This window comes from Corythoichthys intestinalis, chromosome 15 (genome assembly GCF_030265065.1).
Source record: "Corythoichthys intestinalis isolate RoL2023-P3 chromosome 15, ASM3026506v1, whole genome shotgun sequence".
NCBI lineage: Eukaryota > Metazoa > Chordata > Actinopteri > Syngnathiformes > Syngnathidae > Corythoichthys > Corythoichthys intestinalis.
The window spans coordinates 8,788,386-8,806,347 of NC_080409.1; the positions used below are offsets into that span (position 1 = coordinate 8,788,386).

The window sequence follows — 17,962 nt, forward strand, 5'->3', positions numbered from 1 at the left end:
CTCCTAATATTTGTTACAGTATACAGTGCCCTCCATAATTATTGGCACCCCTGAAAAAGATGTGTTTTTTTAGTTTCTAATAATTTTTTTTTTTTTATTCAAATCATATGGGACCTTAATGGAAAAAAAGAGGAAAAACCCAACCTTCAATACAAGTGCATTCATTCAGTGGGGGAAAAAAATCCCACATAAAGAAAAAATTATTTGACATCAAATAATGTGTGTCACAATTATTAGCACTCCTGGTGTTAATACATTGTACAACCCCCTTTTTCCAACAAAACAAGGTCTGGGGACTGAGATGGCCATGGGAGGAGCTTTTGTTTGTGGTGAACGATTTCTGTGTAGATTTGGCCATATGTTTAGGGTCATTGTCTTGCTGAAAGACCCAGTGACGACCCAACTTCAGCTTTCGGGCAGAGGGCAACAGATTTTGATTTAAAATGTCCTGGTATTTCAAAGCATTCATGATGCCATGCACCCTAACAAGGTTCCCAGCGCCTATGGAAGCGAAACAGCCCCACAGCATCACTGACCCACCCCCATACTTCACAGTGGGTATGAGGTGCTTTTCAGCATGCGCATCTTTCGTGGCACGCCAGACCCACTTAGAGTGTTTGTTGCCAAAAAGCTCAATCTTGGTCTCATCTGACCAAAGCACACGGTCCCAGTTGAAGCCTGAGACCGTGTGTATTTTTGTGTGAGACCAAGATTGAGAAGACAGCAGTAAATCAACAAAGACAAGTCAACTGTGCCCCGATCTACCACTCGAGATCTGATGGACTCAAAAAGTGTGTGACGATTAGTTTGAAAATCGACCGGATCCACCGTATTTTTACACGAGTGACTTCCGGTCTGCCCGATCCTAGCTACTGGTAGTAGTATTGACGCAGGAGGGTGACGTCTCAAGTCAAATTATAAACTCTGCCGTTCTTTTTGCGTGTGTCGTGTTGAGCCGCTTCTGGGACGCGTCTAACACGCGGCCGCACTGCGACTGGTGTGCATTGGTATATTGACTTTAACGCCCGCGTTTCACTGCGTTCTCGCGGCGGCCACGTTGTCGCGCCGTTGACGTTTCTGAGTTATACTGTCCTACCGTGTTGGTCCTCATTATAGTAGAGAAGACGGAGTAAATATAATCTACACTAAGAAACTGTAACCCGATTGCCTCACAGCCTCGAAAATTAAGAGTTACATTACGTCAGAAACTTGTTCGGTACGCATCCGTTCCGAACCGAGCACCACGTGCCGAAACGGTTCAATACAAATACATGTACCGTTACACCCTTAGTGTACATATACTAGGAGTGGGAACTTCAGGGCACCTCATGATACGATACGATTTGCGATACAAGGCTCACGGTAACGATTATCTCACGATATCACGATGCAGCGATTATCGATATATTCGTCAGAAATTTAATACATGATATTCTATGATACAACTGTTGAAACAAAAAAAAAAAAGATATTTCAAAATAGAAAAAAAATACTGTTTAAGTCATTTATTAAACTGTGACACCTTTTCTGTGCAACGTTGCTGTAAAATATGAATCTACTACTGCAAATTGTTTACCTGCACATGTAGAGGAAATAAACCACAACCACTGATATCTCTTGGAGAGATCATGATGAATGGCACCCTTAATTTCTTTAAGGTTTTAAATCTTCAAAAAAAAAATTAACAGTGCTGTAGGTGTCAGTCAGCAGTTGAGCTTGGAGTGGGTAGATGATAAAATTGGTGGGTCTTTTCTTCGTATATGACCTTTGTTGCCAAAAGCATTGGTTTGAGCACTTCCACCATCAGCTTAAGCATTTGAGATGTCGGACTCAGTCAGTCACATTCTTCCTCACCTTAAAAACAACAAAATAAAACCAAAAAATATTAGCTACTTAATAGCTTTTGAGTTGAAATCCAAATTTTTTTTTTGTGTTTGAAGTATTGAGTGAATTAAAAAAATATGAATTGAATGTATAGAAATAAAAAATAATTACCTATTTTTAATATGTAGGCTACATTAATTATCATGCGCATCACCTTATTCATGGAAGCTATTCAAACCATTTTTATAGCTTATTGTATCAAAATGGCAGTAATAACAGTTTGTGTAGTAAACTAGATAGAAAGTGGTTCTCAAATAATATCAAATAAATTAATAAATCAGTAAATTCATGTAGGCTTGTTTGATATTCATTTTCATCCAGTTTAGGGTCCTGGTTTATTTTATATCACTCAACACCAAATGTCATCAAAATTATACATGTAAATTTAAAAAAAATCAATTACATGGCAAAACTTTCTTACCTCAAGTGATGAAAGCGAAGCAGTGAAGAAATCAGTGTCTGCTTCTTCACCAGCTGCCAGGGAACCTTATTTTTGTTAGACAATTCTTGCATACAAAGTCCTTTCTTGTTGGTGTAAAATCTAAAGTGTTTCTACATGTGTGATTTGTAGCAATACTTTTGTCACTTTTTCCTCCACCGTTCCCACGAAGCTTTTTTTTTTTTTTTTCCCCAACCCACTTGGAGCGTCCTCTCTTCTTCCCTAGACGACTTGTTCGCACTTTACCTTCACCGCCACTCTTGAGCGCCCCTAGTGGACCGCCAAGGAATTGCTCAACAAACATTGAGCAGTTTACAGCATCCAATGGACAATATGTCAAATAAAAGTATCGATACTTGGCGGGAGCATATCGATAACCAATCGGGTTGCAAAATATCACGATATATCACTGTATCGAGATAGTCACACTCTTAATATATATATATGATTTACATATATTTTTCAGACCTATCCTGATGTGTGTAGGCTAAAAAAATATGCAGCTCCGCCCGCTAATCAAAGTCTGTATTGAGCCAAATTTGCAAGTAGCTCAGTGCTGTGCTGGATATATATATTAGGGCTGTCAAATATAACGCGTTAACGGGCGGTAACAAATATTTTAAATTAATCACGTTAAAATATGTAATGCATTTAACGCATGCGCGGAATGACCCGCTCATGCATTGCCTCAAAGAGATTACAATGACGCACTTCAGAGCTAAGAGGCAGAGAAAGTGTCTTGTTTTGTGCTTTTTCTTAACAAAGGTATACCACACGCGACGTGCTGGCACTTTGTTTCTTTATTAGCACATTCAGCTTCAACATTAACACAGCTTACGGCTCTCGGCAGGCCGTAACTCTAACTCACTCCTGCGTGATGTGAGTAAACAACATGTTGGCGCCGCGTGCACTTCAAGGTCCCCGGATAATTCTATATCAGAGTATTACAAACGGCGAGTGGACACAGGTGTTCATTGGACCGCGCCGTTTATTGGCATAAGGTTCGGCAACTCCTTCACAACAAACATAAGTATCATTTAGTGAAAGCACAACAAAAATATAATCTCTCAAAAAAAATATTGTTCACAAAAAGAAAAGCGCTTCAATCTGTATTAATGATTTTAAGTGATGTGTGTTATCAAGCGCAATTACATTTTTAGGTAAGAAATATATATATTTTTTATGAGATCTAAAAGTTTTTTGAGTGAAAGCAGTGAATTAAGTCTTTTTTTTTTTTTTTAAGTCACATTTGAGACACAATTGTTGGCTGTTTTCAGCAATGTACATCGAAAATAAAGTCATTGATTGACTGAAAATGGTTCAATATTAGATTAAATGTCTTGTTTTCCCATCTATATTTATAATTTCTCTTTACCTAAAAAAAAAAAAAAAAGTTTTATCCGATTACTCGATTAATCGATAGAATTTTCAGTCGATTACTCGATTACTAAAATATTCGATAGCTGCAGCCCTAATATATAGTTGTTGGTTTTTTTTTTTTATAAGATCTAAAAGTTTTTTGAGTGAAAGCAGTGAGTTAGTCTTTTTTTATTCTAGTTACATCTGAAATGCAATTGTTGGCTGTTTTTAACAATGTCCATTGAAAGTAAAGACATTGATTGACTGAAAATGGTTAAATATTAGATGAAATGTCTTGTTTTCGCATGTACATTGATAATTGCTCTTCGCCTAAAAATGTTTTAGCCGATCACTCGATTAATCGATAGAATTTTCAGTCGTTTACTCGATTACGAAAATATTCGATAGCTGCAGACCTGGATATGACCCAAATAGCGAATTAACAACAGTTGTCTGTACTATTCATGGGGTTCGGCATACATTAGGACAGGTGAAAAGAAGAATTGCAAAAACATCTTTTGTCAAAAGAGGATTTGCAGATGGTTGTCATGTCACCAACGTCCCCTGCGATTTAGACACTCACAGACACTCCCAAGCTGTAAAGGACTCACCGGTCAAGCTTTCTGTCGCAAAGCTTTTTAATCTTCCTCCTGTGGCTTTGCACAGAAAGACGCAGTGCTGTGCCTGACAAGATTACAGTGCCGCCACAGTTGAGTGAAAAGCTCATTGTAAGTCATTGTTATGGCTCTTGTACATGCCAGCAGCACATAAGCTCTTGATTAGCTCTTGCGGCGTGACATCGTATTCTCACAGCTTGAATTATGGACCTCATTTGAGGGTCGTTTTTTTTTTTTAGTTGAAGGCCAGCGACCTTAATGGGGTAATACTGTCGTCAAAGTGCTTTCGTTCACTCCCCAATCAATGACCTCCAAAAGCTGTGTCATTAGCTCTCATGTTTTTGCTCAATACGCTTTTGTCACCGTGCGCCTCTGCAGGACAGCGTGCTGAATATCATCAATCAGATCATGGATGAATGTATTCCCTGCGACCGAGCCAACCGGGACTTCAGTGTCAAGTTCCCCGAGGAGATTCGTCATGACAACTTGGCGGGGCAGCTGTGGTTCGGTGCGGAGGTACAGTATTCCCTTGTCGGGGTCTGTCTGGAGCATTGTTGTTTTTGTCAACAATGACATAATGAAAATATTTCATCGACAAACTTTTTTTTTGATGACGATGACTAGCTAAAAGTGTCTCAGGAGACTAAAAATAATGAGACGAATGGTGGGTGGCCAGTGGTTAACTCAATCACCACCAAAGACTTATGAACAATGATGTTCTTTAAGCCAGGCTGCACTCCAGGCTTGCTTGTTTTGAAACACACGGTAAGATTTGTCTTCCTATCTTGGCAAGAATGAATATGCAATGTTGCTTTAGCGCAGTACTTCTCAAATAGTGGGGCACGCCGCCCCAGGGGGGCACAGAGAGATGCCAGGGATGGCGCATGAGACCTCATAGAGCATACAGTGGTGCCTCTACATACGAAGTTAATTCGTTCCAGGACCTTGTTTGTAAGTGGAAATGGTCGTATGTCGAGCAGGATTTTCCGATAAGAATATATTATAATTCCATTAATTCGTCCACAGCCTGAAAACCTACACTAAATTCTTAATAAATGCTGATGTTACTATTGCAAATATCAATTACAAAGAGCAAAACAAATAAATTATGAATAAAATAATAATATAATTATAGCAATAATAATAATAATAATACCTGTAATAATGTAATAAACCGGGTTCTAATATGGTGAATGTGTTTGCGTGGTGTACCTGAACGCATCGCGTGGCTGACTTGATAGAGTGAGCCTTTTTAATTTCACTTTTACTTGCTGCGGGGGACACTAGGCGTGTTGTGTTGCACAAGTTAATGGAATAAATGATTAGAAACCTGACGAAGCTTGCGATTTCTTTGCCAATGTTACAACAATAATTGCCACCTTAACTTATAAAGACTGGCCAACGGAGGAAGACGTCATAGACCATTCACGGCTTTATGGTTGAACAAACCATATCACGGATGCGCACCCCACGCTCATATTTTTCTATCATAGCTATTTTAATGTCAATAGTAACGGTAAGCATCACCTTTTTTCATCCACCTGCACGAACATTGTTGGAACCCATGTTAATTTCTCTCACAAGAAAATCTGCCATGCGTCCGTCTTGTGGGAAAACAAAACTACAGTGCTGTCATGGATCGTCGTATTTAAAGCATGTCGTCGGATGTAGAAAAAAATTGCGAGTCAAATTTTACGTCGGATGTCGAGAAGATTGTGTGTCGAAGCGATCGTTGAGGTACCACTGTACTTAGTTTTCTTTACTAGAAGAAAAAGTAATTACATATCCACTCAGTGGGTGGCAGTGGCGCTCTCATTTTCAGAGTGCGCAGTATTTTTTAACCAAACAAGAGCACACAGCAAAGAGCACTGGAGCATACAAGGTTGGCATACCAAGTTGCTCAGTGCAAAATAACCCCACACCATAGCAAAGGAGCTGATACTGCCTGCAGCATGAATAAAAACTGTCCCTCTGTCCAATGACGCTGTCATTTTTGTTCTATTAGTTTTTGTTTTTTCGGTCAAATTGTTTGGAATATTAATTAGTTAATGTTGCTAATCAATTTGACTTCATTATTATTTATTGATTTTATTAAATTTTATTGTTCTGTATCAAATGGTCAAAAAATGTATGTACCTTGAGTATTTTTACAGTTTGGATATGCCTTTTTTTTTTTTAATTCAGGCGTATTCAAGTGTACCTATGATAATAATTTTATAGATAAATGATGCTATTTACAGTGGTGGCAGAGAGTTTGGGGGGCGTGAAACGTTTACATCTTCCTGGGAGGGTGGGCGTAACAAAAAACAATTGAGAAGCACTGCTTTGGCCTATAAAGGTCTCTGCTGAGTGATCATCACACACTAAATGTAACTTGTATCATTAGCATAGCTTTCGCGTTAAATTAGCATTAGCTAACTAACTAAACCCTCTTAAACTGTTGTTTTCGGGCTTCCCATTGCAAGTCAAACCTTTGAAAGACCCACACAAAGTTGGCGGTTGTGCTTGTAGACGCTACAAAATGTGCTTGTCTGTCAATGTTCATTCCAAATTGTTGGATTTTTAAAATATATTTTTTGGGATTAAGAAATCTGAATTTTTACAGACGAAAAAATGTTGACTGAAACTAGAAGAAGACTAACACATTTTGAAATGACTAAAATATGACTAAGACAAATAAGTATTTCGTCCAAAAATTAAAAACACTGGTCTGGAAGAAGACTTAAAACACTGTTTTTTCCTGAAGTTTGCTACAAGGAAACGGGTGACGTGAGATTTTTAATTCTTTCCACTCCTGTGCAGTGCTTAGCTGCGGGCTCTATCATCATGAACAGGGAGATTGAGAGTATAGCGATGAGACCCTTAGCAAAGGACCTGACTCGCAGCCTGGAGGAGGTACGCAACATCACCCGAGACCAGGCCCTGCGAGACCTCAATTTCTACACGGACCGCATGAAGGACGCACTGCGACATTTCGACAGCCTTTTTGCTGAGTTTGAACTCAGGTAAATGAGGAGCGGACCTTCTTGGCAGTCGTAGCGCAAATAATAATTCACATTTGTCAACAACAAACCTTTGACTCAACAGCAAATGTCATCGTTTCCCTCTCTTGCATTGCAGCTACGTGTCAGCCATGGTGCCTGTCAAGTCTCCCAAAGAATACTATGTACAGCAGGAGGTGATTGTGCTCTTCTGTGAAACAGTGGAAAGGTAACCTTTGAAGACTTGAGAAAAAGACAACGTGAAGTATGAATGGCCTGTACGTGAAATTCAAAGTGCTTAAAGTACAGGTTGACCGATATTGGATTTTCAAATACTACTAATACTAATGATACAGGATGCTCGCCATTGTAAAGCTAATGCTAATGCGAATACTACGCTAAACGCTACATTTAGAGTGTAAGGATCACTCTAAAACACCTTAAAGGGATCCACGGATAGAAAGACTAAAACATAAATGTTAGTATAAGTTATTATAATTTCATATTGAAACCCCTCTTGATGTTTTCGTTTTTATACAATTAGTGAAATTATTTTAACTAGTAGGTCGCCATTGTTGTTGACGTGGCAGGGAGGCGACGTCACAGGGCCACGCTGCCAGAATTCCACCTGTCACTCTTTAAAAATAAAAAAAATAAAATAAAATAAAAAAACCTTTAATTATGTAAGATAGTGATTTAAACACGCCACAAGGTGTCAATGGCAAGTTTTAAATTGATTAAGGATCAATCCAGCCAATGAGTGCGTTTTTTTCCCTTGCCCTAAGAGTGACTGTGAACTACGGCAGCGTGGCCCTGTGACGTCACCGCCCTTCGACTTTAAGAACGGCGAGCTACTAGTTCATTTTTTTATTTAAAATTTTATTAAACTTATTAAAATGAAAACATTACAAGGAGTTTTAATATCAAATTATTATTACTCGTACAAACATTTATCTTTTAAGAACTCTTTATCCGTGGTTCCCTTTAAAAGGCTGAAGCAACATTGCATATTCTCTCATGCAAGATTAAAAAAAAAATCCTACAATATGTACAAAACAGGAACGCCTAATGCTTCCTGTAGAAGCCTGCCTTCCAGCTGATGCTGTGTCCTTCCGGGATCCTACCATCTGTCAGCGGCGGCCACAGTTACCCACACGGATGCCTGATCAAAATCCTTTTTTGTTCATCGGCCGATGGCGGTTATTGGAAAAAAGTCCATATATTGGTCGGGAGATACACCGACCGACCTCTTGTTTTAAGTGCGCAAATCGCAAATTTGTTAGTCCTCTGACTCCTCTGAAAATGGAGGAAATCATGTTTAAATACAAAACATGACGCCTCTTACTATGACCAGTTACCACTATGCCGTCATTTAAACATATGGTTGAACAGCTTAGTTAATGTACCTGTTCAATCTGTCGCTTATTAAAGCGACTATACAGGAGTTCACCGTAGGCCTGCACAATAAATAGTTTGAAGATCGCCATCACATTGTGTGCATCCGCAATAGTCCCATCGCAGGATGTGTGATTTTATTTTGTTTTTGTTATTTATTTATGTATTTTTGAACATGTAAGCTTTTGTAGGACTGCAGCTATTGATTATTTAGGTCATCGATTAATCCAGTGGTTCCCAAACCGTTCCTTAAGGACCCCTGTGGGTCCCGGTTTTTGTTCCTACCGATCGAGCACAGACCGTTTAACCAATGAGGTTTCTGCTAAAACAAGCAGCACCTGACCACAATCAACTGGTTACACTTGTAAAACACCAGATTGGTACACATGTGCCGTCCTGTTTTTTTTGGAAAGAAATCCAGCACCCACAGCGGCCCGATGTGGAATGGTTTGTGAACCCCTGGATTAATCTATCAATTAGTTAGTTCAAATAGTCGAGTCATCAGAGTACGAACATTTAATGTGTTGCAGAATCATTTTTTGGATATGTAAAACACAAATGAACACGTGTTTATGCTTGCAATAAGATTTATTTTCGCTTGCTGAAATGACACTTTCAAAAGAGCATCAAATATGAATACAAAATAAAATTCCCGAATGTTTCTTCAAACTCTTCAGAATTGCACTTTCATTCCACAAGAGCAATATTTGCATTTAAAAAATAAGCCTCAAATGATATAAAAAAAGTAATAATTGATTATCTAAGTACAACAAAAGAAAAATTGGCTAACTTACATTGCAAAAGTCCGCTAGTTTAAATGCTATAAAATGGAAACGTTTTTTTTACAGTGCTCTTAACAAATCGTTCAAACACACATACCCACAAAAAATGCTAAATGTACTTCTAACCAAATAACAAATTCATAAACAAACATATTAGCACAAACAAAAACATACTTTATATTGATCTTAACAGGGAGCAGCTGGATTCAGCCATGGTAGACAAGTTATGGCGTATTCACTTTTGCCACTAGAGGGAAGTGTATCCACCCATATTTATAAAACTAAATACAACTTTCAAAACAAACCATTACAACGGCAATCTAATCGAATCCTTTAAGTAGCAAAATTTGATTCGAAGCTTTGTTTTAATCGAATTACTCGAGTTAATCGATCAGTCGTTGTAGCACAGAACTTTTGTTTTGCTTCATAAGATCAAGTGTGCGGAGACATGGGCTCCTGGATCCCTTTCTTGCAGAAATCTTCATCATTCATAGATGAATTCCCTTAGTGGTATTATATGAACACAATGTGGTTATGGTGAGTCAAGCAAAGTCTTGCCAAACAAGTCATTTGATTAAAGTTGTTCTAGTTTTAATATCGCAATATATATCGCAAACCCCCACTAAATTTCAGTCTTTTCCAATATTGTTCAGTCCTACTACAAGGAGTCCAGACATTTGAACTAAGACTGCTCAAAAAAGCCTTTTTTCGTTCATTCAATAGAGAGGCTTCAGGTTGACCACTATGCGCGAACATGCACATGTGCTCGTACACGCGGCAGCAGCACTGTTCCACCGAGCCTCCGCCCAGTCTACGCTTAGCAAAAACACTTTTCTAACCCACTCACGACTTGCTACTAACTCCTTTTCCGTTTCTGGTGTTGATTTTATAGGCCAAACGCTCGTTGCTTTACATTTGTGCTCGTACAAGCATGTGTGCCATGCATGAGTTGCAGTTACACTTTAGGCCAGAGGTGGCAGTCATGAGTAAAAAGTCAAAAAGTCAACCAGCTTCGTAGGAATCGACTTGTAAACTCGCCAACAATTGTGGAGCGTTACATTCAACAGCGATTGTTATTGGCTGTGACCACTGGGCTGTGCTGTTGTATTATGTAGCGTTATATACTGTCAATATGTGTGTCGTCTTTTAGAGAATAGAAGCGATGCAGACAATTGTTAACATTTTAAAATAATTTTTGGGGAAACAAACTTTTGACTAATTAATTGCAAATATAATAAAAAGCTAAATACAACTGAGCTGTACTGAGGCAGTGATTCATGCTGCACTTAAAGAAGAACGGGTGTAGATAAAATACTAATTTCTTTTGTATCCCAGGGCGCTCAAACTGGGCTACCTCACACAAGACATGATTGATGACTATGAGCCTGCCTTGATGTTTACAATTCCCAGACTAGCCATTGTATGGTAAGTGTTGCACATCTTGGCCTCACTTCCAGCCGCGTTCCTCCTCCCAATCTTTGTTTTGTATCCATTTTTAGCGGGTTGGTCGTGTACTCAGAAGGACCTCTCGACCTTAACCGAAAAGCAGAGGACATGTCCGAGCTCTTCCGTCCTTTTCGTACTTTACTAAAGAAAATCAGGTATAGTCGACCCTTTATGGGCACTCTTTTAACTCGTTGACTTCCATTTTCGTCCATAAATGTCCCTTCCATCTTGACTTAGAGGGTTGGCAGCGATCATTTGCGCCAACCTCTCCTAGGCAAAATGGATTTTACATCCAGCACCATTGATGGTGCTGGAGCATGAGCGTTCACACTTTAGGAGTTAAATACCATAAATTAATTAATGTTAATGTTATTGGGGTCTGCAACCGGAGTGACATTTTAGTTTTTATTAACATTTTGTAAATATTTATTTTCAAATAAAAGAAAAAATATTGTAAGAAATACAATAATGATTGACACCTGGTTTCCACATATGTGGACATCACACTTTAGGTCATGTAGATGATGCAGGCCACACAGATGTTTTATTGTGGCCTACATTTCGCAAAATGTGTTGTCCATGTGTGTGGATGCTTTAATGATCATAAGATTTTCAAAATGTGCAAAAAAAGCCACTTGCACAGTATCCTAGTCCTTCTCAAAAAAATCGCATATTGTGATAAAGTTCTTTATTTTCCATAATGTAATGATAAAAATTAACTTTTCATATATTATGGATTTATCGCACACAACTGAAGTAGTTCAAGCCTTTTATTGTTTTAATATTGATGATTTTGGATTTTGGCAAAAAAGTAAAAGAATAAAAAAATCCCTAGCTAAAAAAAAAAAGCACATTTCAACCGATCCATAAAATAGGTGTTATTAATACAAAAAAAAGTCAACCTTTAAATAATTATGTTCTGTTATGCACTCAATACTTGATCAGGAATACTTTGGCAGAAATGACTGCTTTAATGCGGCGTGGCATAAAGACAATCAGCTTGTGGCAGTGCTGAGGTGTTTCGGAGGCCCAGCATGTTTCGAAGGCACCCTCAATGGGAAGGAAAAGTGTGGCGGAAAATGCTGCAGAACCAGAAGAGGTGACCGGACCCTGAGGAAGATTGTGGAGAAGGGCTGAGTCCAGATCATGGATGACCTGTGGAAGCAGAGGACTGAGTCTGGAGTAGAAACACCCAGAGCCACGCACACAGGCGTGTGCAGGAAATGGGCTAAAAAGTGCCGCATTCCCCAGGTCAAGACACTTTTGCACCAGAAACAGCGGCAGAAGCGACTGACTTGGGCTACAGAGAAGCAGCACTGGACTGTTGCTTAGTGGTCCAAAGTACTTTTTTGGGATGAAAGCAAAGGTTGCATGTCATTTGGAAATCATGGTGCCAGCGTCTGGAGGAAGACTGGGGAGAAGGAAATGCTAAATTGCCTGAAATCCAGTGTTAAGTACCCACAGTCAGTGATGGTCTAGGGTGCCATGTCAGCTGCTGGTGCTGGTCCACTATGTTTTATCAAAGTCAGGGTCAATGCTGCTAGCTATCAATAGATTTTGACCATAGTATTACTGTTCTCAAATGGCCTGCCAACTCTCCTGACCTGAACCCCATAGAGAATCTGTGAGGAGGAAGTTGAGAGATACCAGACCCAACACTGTGGATGAGCTGAAGGCTGCTATCGAAGCATCCTGGGCCTCCATAACACCTCAGCGGTGCCTCAGGGTGATTGCTTCCATGCCACGCGGCATTGAAGCAGTCATTCCAGCCAAAGGATTCCCAGAATCATCATTATTAAAACAATATACAGTAAGGCTTGAACTCCTTCAATTGTGTGTAATGAATCTAAAATATATGAGTTTGATTTTTATCAATTTATGGCAAATAATTAACTTCATCACAGTATTCTATTTTTTAGAAGGGATAGTACAGTAGGTTTAATGAATTTCACAGTGAATTTTTGTCCTCGAAAAATACTGCGGCGTTACAGCGACCTTTTGACATTTTTCCAGAGACCTGCTGCAGACTCTGACAGAGGTAGAGTTACTGATGCTGGAGAGGAATCTCTGTATCTCTCAGGAAGGAGAGTTACCGACAGGCCAGGAGCAGACGACAAGCAATGCACCAGCACACATTGAAGAGAATCAACCCTCCCGCAGCTCCAGTAATGTCACCTCCAAGACAGGCGGCGATGATGAGCAAAAGCATCTGTCTCTGTTTGTTTGCCCCAGCCACGAGGAGGATTTGGCTGAAGTGGAAAAAGGCTGGGAGGAGGTGGAATCCGAAAAAGGGGAACAAACTGAAGACCTGCTGTGCGAGGAGGCAGAAGAGGCCGAACTCGCTTGTTCCATGCAGTACGACGAGGAAGAACTGGAGCAGCTCAACATGATGGTGTACCGCGTAGGTGACGAGATGTCCACTTTGCTGTCGCCTCCCAGCCAGGGTCAGTCCCCGGCACGTGTTCCCAACAGAGGGGACGTAGGGAGCGCCAGTGGGGCTTCTAGCACTGAGGCCTCCCCTCTCAGGGTACTGAGGGGAAGAGGAAGGTACGGTATCTATTTAGAGGAGGAAGACAGAGTCTTCTACATGGAAGATCTGGAACCAGCAGGAGACTGTGTTACCAGCATCTCAAGAGAACGCCAGAACTGTGTTGCTTCGCCTTCCAAAACTCCAAAGTCTACTCACCTTTTGCAACGTAGCTCAGGTCTGCGGTCGGACACCATCGGCAACGGTTGGCTTCCTGAAGGATCCACGGAGCACCGCAGTAAGAACACGCGCTGTCTCAACGCAACGCGCCAGCCGTCATGTTCATCCGCTCCTGGCTCTGAACCGTTGCCTTACACCAACGGCTGGGAATTGGGCTTGGAGGGCCCTGTAAATGAAACGGCAGAAGTCATCGCCCACCGTATGGGTGGCATGAAACTTTCCGCCACAGTCATATTCAACCCTCGATCCCCCAGCTTGACTGAGCTGGCTGTGGATAAGATGCTGTTGCCTCGCCCCTCTGCCTCTGAGCTCGAACCGTGTGGCCCGTTGGTGGCCACTCACTGCTTGCTTAACTCTTGCGTATGCTGCGGGAGCTGCGAAGATGCCCACGAGGATGAGAGTACGGGACTCGGGTTAGGCCTGACTCTAAGAACAGATAAACCCTGTAAGACCGTGGCCCCCGGCGCCGTCATCCAGTCCTCTGCTTGCCGGCTGCCCCCGCGAGGAAGGAGGGAACTTTGCCAGCTGTCTCAGGCCTCTTCCCGTTGCTTGAACCAGCCCCTGGAAGAGGAAGGGAGTTGCCATCTGTGTGAGAAGTGCCTGACGGGTGAGCCGCAACCGGGGCATCGCACTCAGGGCTGCGGAAACGACGTAGGGGATGAGAATTACCAGCAGAGGACTGAAACGAGGCAACATGCAACTGGAGGCCCACTACGGGACAAAGACAGGCAAGGAATTAAGGAATCCAAGAGGGATACCAAAGAGGAGATCAGGAAGGCCTCCAGGTAAGTTTACCTCATAAATGTACATTGTCGAAGATTTCATTTCCTTGTATTTCATCCATTTGGAACTTTATGCAGGGTTTCCCCCAGTACCTCATAAGGCTCACGCCCCTCTCCCAGACTGGGCTAAAATAGTGCTGCAAAAGTATACATATTTTAACCACCTGCATGCATGCATGAATGAATGCATTTAATTTCAAGTGCCTTTCAGGGCACTCTAGGATGCAAAAGCACGCAACATAAGGAATTTGAGGGTATTCATCCATGATGATGAGGAAGAGTTTAACCAAAATTTTGGCCCCAAATTGCAGGTGCGACCTGTACGCCTGATATGCTGACCATTGCCCATATTAGGCTGTCGTAAAATTTTAAAAATAAATAAATAAAGACTTATGCATTAGCTACAGTACGTACGCTAACTATACAGACAAATTACACTCAAAATAACCTACAAATGTGAATATAAAATATCTTATACAACAACACAAATATGCACAATACTTGAGACAACCAGTACTTACTGTACAAACAAATCTTGCCCAATTTCAGGGCTTCCAATTCCATCTATGATGATGGGGAAGAGTTGCTGTTAGACGGTTAAGAAACAAAAACTAGAAACATAATATATTTACCACATTGGCATTGTCTGTGTTGTGTACTTAGTTGTTACTGTGTAACTAAACTGTTACTAAATAAGATAATCAGGGCTGTCAAAATTATCACGTTAACGGGCGGTAATTATTTTTTTAAATTAATCACGTTAAAATATTTGATGCAAGTAACGCACATGCCCCGCTCAAAAAGATTAAAATGACAGCACAGTGCAATGTCCACTTGTTACTTGTGTTTTTTGGAGTTTTGTCGCTCTCTGCTGGCGTTTGGGTGCGACTGATTTTATGGGCTTCAGCACCCATGAGCATTGTGTAATTATTGACATCAACAATGGCGGGCTACTAGTTAATTTTTTTGATTGAAAATTTTACAAATTTTATTAAAAAGAAAACATTAAGAGGGGTTTTAATACAACATTTCTATAACTTGTACTAACATTAATCTTTTAAGAACTACAAGTCTTTCTATCCATGGATCGCTTTAACAGAATGTTAATAATGTTGATGCCATCTTGTTGATTTATTGTTATAATAAACAAATACAGTACTTATGTACCGTATGTTGAATGTATGTATATATCCATCCTGTGTCTTATCTGTCCATTCCAAAAATAATTTACAGAAAAATATGGCATATTTTATAGATGGTTTGAATTGCGATTAATTACGATTAATTAATTTTTAAGCTCTAATTAACTCGATTAAAAATACCCCAAAATATATATATATATATATATACAGTGCCTTGCAAAAGTATTCGGCCCCCTTGAACCTTGCAACCTTTCGCCACATTTCAGGCTTCAAACATAAAGATATAAAATTTGAATTTTTTGTCAAGAATCAACAACAAGTGGGACACAATCGTGAAGTGGAACAAAATTTATAGGATAATTTAAACTTTTTTAACAAATAAAAAACTGAATAGTGGGGCGTGCAATATTATTCGGCCCCCTTGCGTTAATACTTTGTAGCGCCACCTTTTGCTCCAATTACAGCTGCAAGTCGCTTGGGGTATGTTTCTATCAGTTTTGCACATCGAGAGACTGACATTCATGCCCATTCTTCCTTGCAAAACAGCTCGAGCTCACTGAGGTTGGATGGAGAGTGTTTGTGAACAGCAATCTTCAGCTCTTTCCACAGATTCTCGATTGGATTCAGGTCTGGACTTTGACTTGGCCATTCTAACACCTGGATATGTTTATTTTTGAACCATTCCATTGTAGATTTGGCTTTATGTTTTGGATCATTGTCCTGTTGGAAGATAAATCTCCATCCCAGTCTCAGGTCTTGTGCAGATACCAACAGGTTTTCTTCCAGAATGTTCCTGTATTTGGCTGCATCCATCTTCCCGTCAATTTTAACCATCTTCCCTGTCCCTGCTGAAGAAAAGCAGGCCCAAACCATGATGCTGCCACCACCATGTTTGACAGTGGGGATGGTGTGTTCAGGGTGATGAGCTGTGTTGCTTTTACGCCAAACATATCGTTTTGCATTGTGGCCAAAAAGTTCAATTTTGGTTTCATCTGACCAGAGCACCTTCTTCCACATGTTTGGTGTGTCTCCCAGGTGGCTTGTGGCAAACTTTAAACGAGACTTTTTATGGATATCTTTGAGAAATGGCTTTCTTCTTGCCACTCTTCCATAAAGGCCAGATTTGTGCAGTGTACGACTGATTGTTATCCTATGGACACTCTCCCACCTCAGCTGTAGATCTCTGCAGTTCATCCAGAGTGATCATGGGCCTCTTGGCTGCATCTCTGATCAGTTTTCTCCTTGTTTGAGAAGAAAGTTTGGAAGGACGGCCGGGTCTTGGTAGATTTGCAGTGGTCTGATGCTCCTTCCATTTCAATATGATGGCTTGCACAGTGCTCCTTGAGATGTTTAAAGCTTGGGAAATCTTTTTGTATCCAAATCCGGCTTTAAACTTCTCCACAACAGTATCTCGGACCTGCCTGGTGTGTTCCTTGGTTTTCATAATGCTCTCTGCACTTTAAACAGAACCCTGAGACTATCACAGAGCAGGTGCATTTATACGGAGACTTGATTACACACAGGTGGATTCTATTTATCATCATCGGTCATTTAGGACAACATTGGATCATTCAGAGATCCTCACTGAACTTCTGGAGTGAGTTTGCTGCACTGAAAGTAAAGGGGCCGAATAATATTGCACGCCCCACTTTTCAGTTTTTTATTTGTTAAAAAAGTTTAAATTATCCAATAAATGTTGTTCCACTTCACGATTGTGTCCCACTTGTTGTTGATTCTTGACAAAAAAATTAAATTTCATATCTTTATGTTTGAAGCCTGAAATGTGGCGAAAGGTTGCAAGATTCAAGGGGGCCGAATACTTTTGCAAGGCACTGTGTATATATATATATATATATATATATATATATATATATATATATATATATACACAAAAAATAAATAATAAAATGTAAGTTTTATTTGTTTCAGTCATATTGGTATTAAAAATTGCTCCAAAAATCTCTCATATTGTGACCTCTTAGGGTCAACTTAAAATTCCTACTTTTTTAACCACAAACTAAGGTTGTGACCTTTAAACAAGTATATACGGTAATAATAATATTAGTCCTAACTTCAAAATTCCTGTCAATTTGAATATTTTTAATTATTTTCCCCTAAAACCAGTGGGCCGCCAGTGGGCCTCCTTACCACCAGTTTTCTGGGGGGGAAACCCTGCTACTGCTATTTTGGTTTTGTCTTTTTTTTTTTATTCCACCGTTCTTTGTTCTTTTTTTTTTTTTTTTTTTTTTTATGTTTTCCTTCCTAATGTTTCCAATATTTCCTGTCCTTTTTGTACTGTTGTTTTTAGTCTTCACAACTCCCCCCTCAGCTCTGTGTCAGGTAGTGACTGTGAGAGTGTGTCGGTCACCACATGTAGTCTTTCCAGCAGTGTTTACACTCCCAGGTAACTATCGGCAACATCATATGG

The 17,962-nt window shown here is 40.1% G+C and overlaps 1 protein-coding gene across 2 annotated transcripts in view; it reads left to right on the forward strand.

Annotated features, from left to right (window-relative positions):
* Positions 1-17,962, forward strand: part of zfyve28 (zinc finger, FYVE domain containing 28) — a 74,249-nt gene that overhangs the window by 36,623 nt on the left and 19,664 nt on the right. The window contains exons 3-9 of one of the 2 annotated variants that reach the window (XM_057858964.1): positions 4,678-4,815; positions 7,102-7,304; positions 7,420-7,509; positions 10,793-10,882; positions 10,957-11,058; positions 12,917-14,395; positions 17,843-17,938. In XM_057858964.1, the coding sequence (XP_057714947.1) occupies positions 4,678-4,815; positions 7,102-7,304; positions 7,420-7,509; positions 10,793-10,882; positions 10,957-11,058; positions 12,917-14,395; positions 17,843-17,938 (2,198 nt within the window). The remainder of the gene's footprint in view (positions 1-4,677; positions 4,816-7,101; positions 7,305-7,419; positions 7,510-10,792; positions 10,883-10,956; positions 11,059-12,916; positions 14,396-17,842; positions 17,939-17,962) is intronic. The other variant, XM_057858965.1, reaches the window with a different exon arrangement.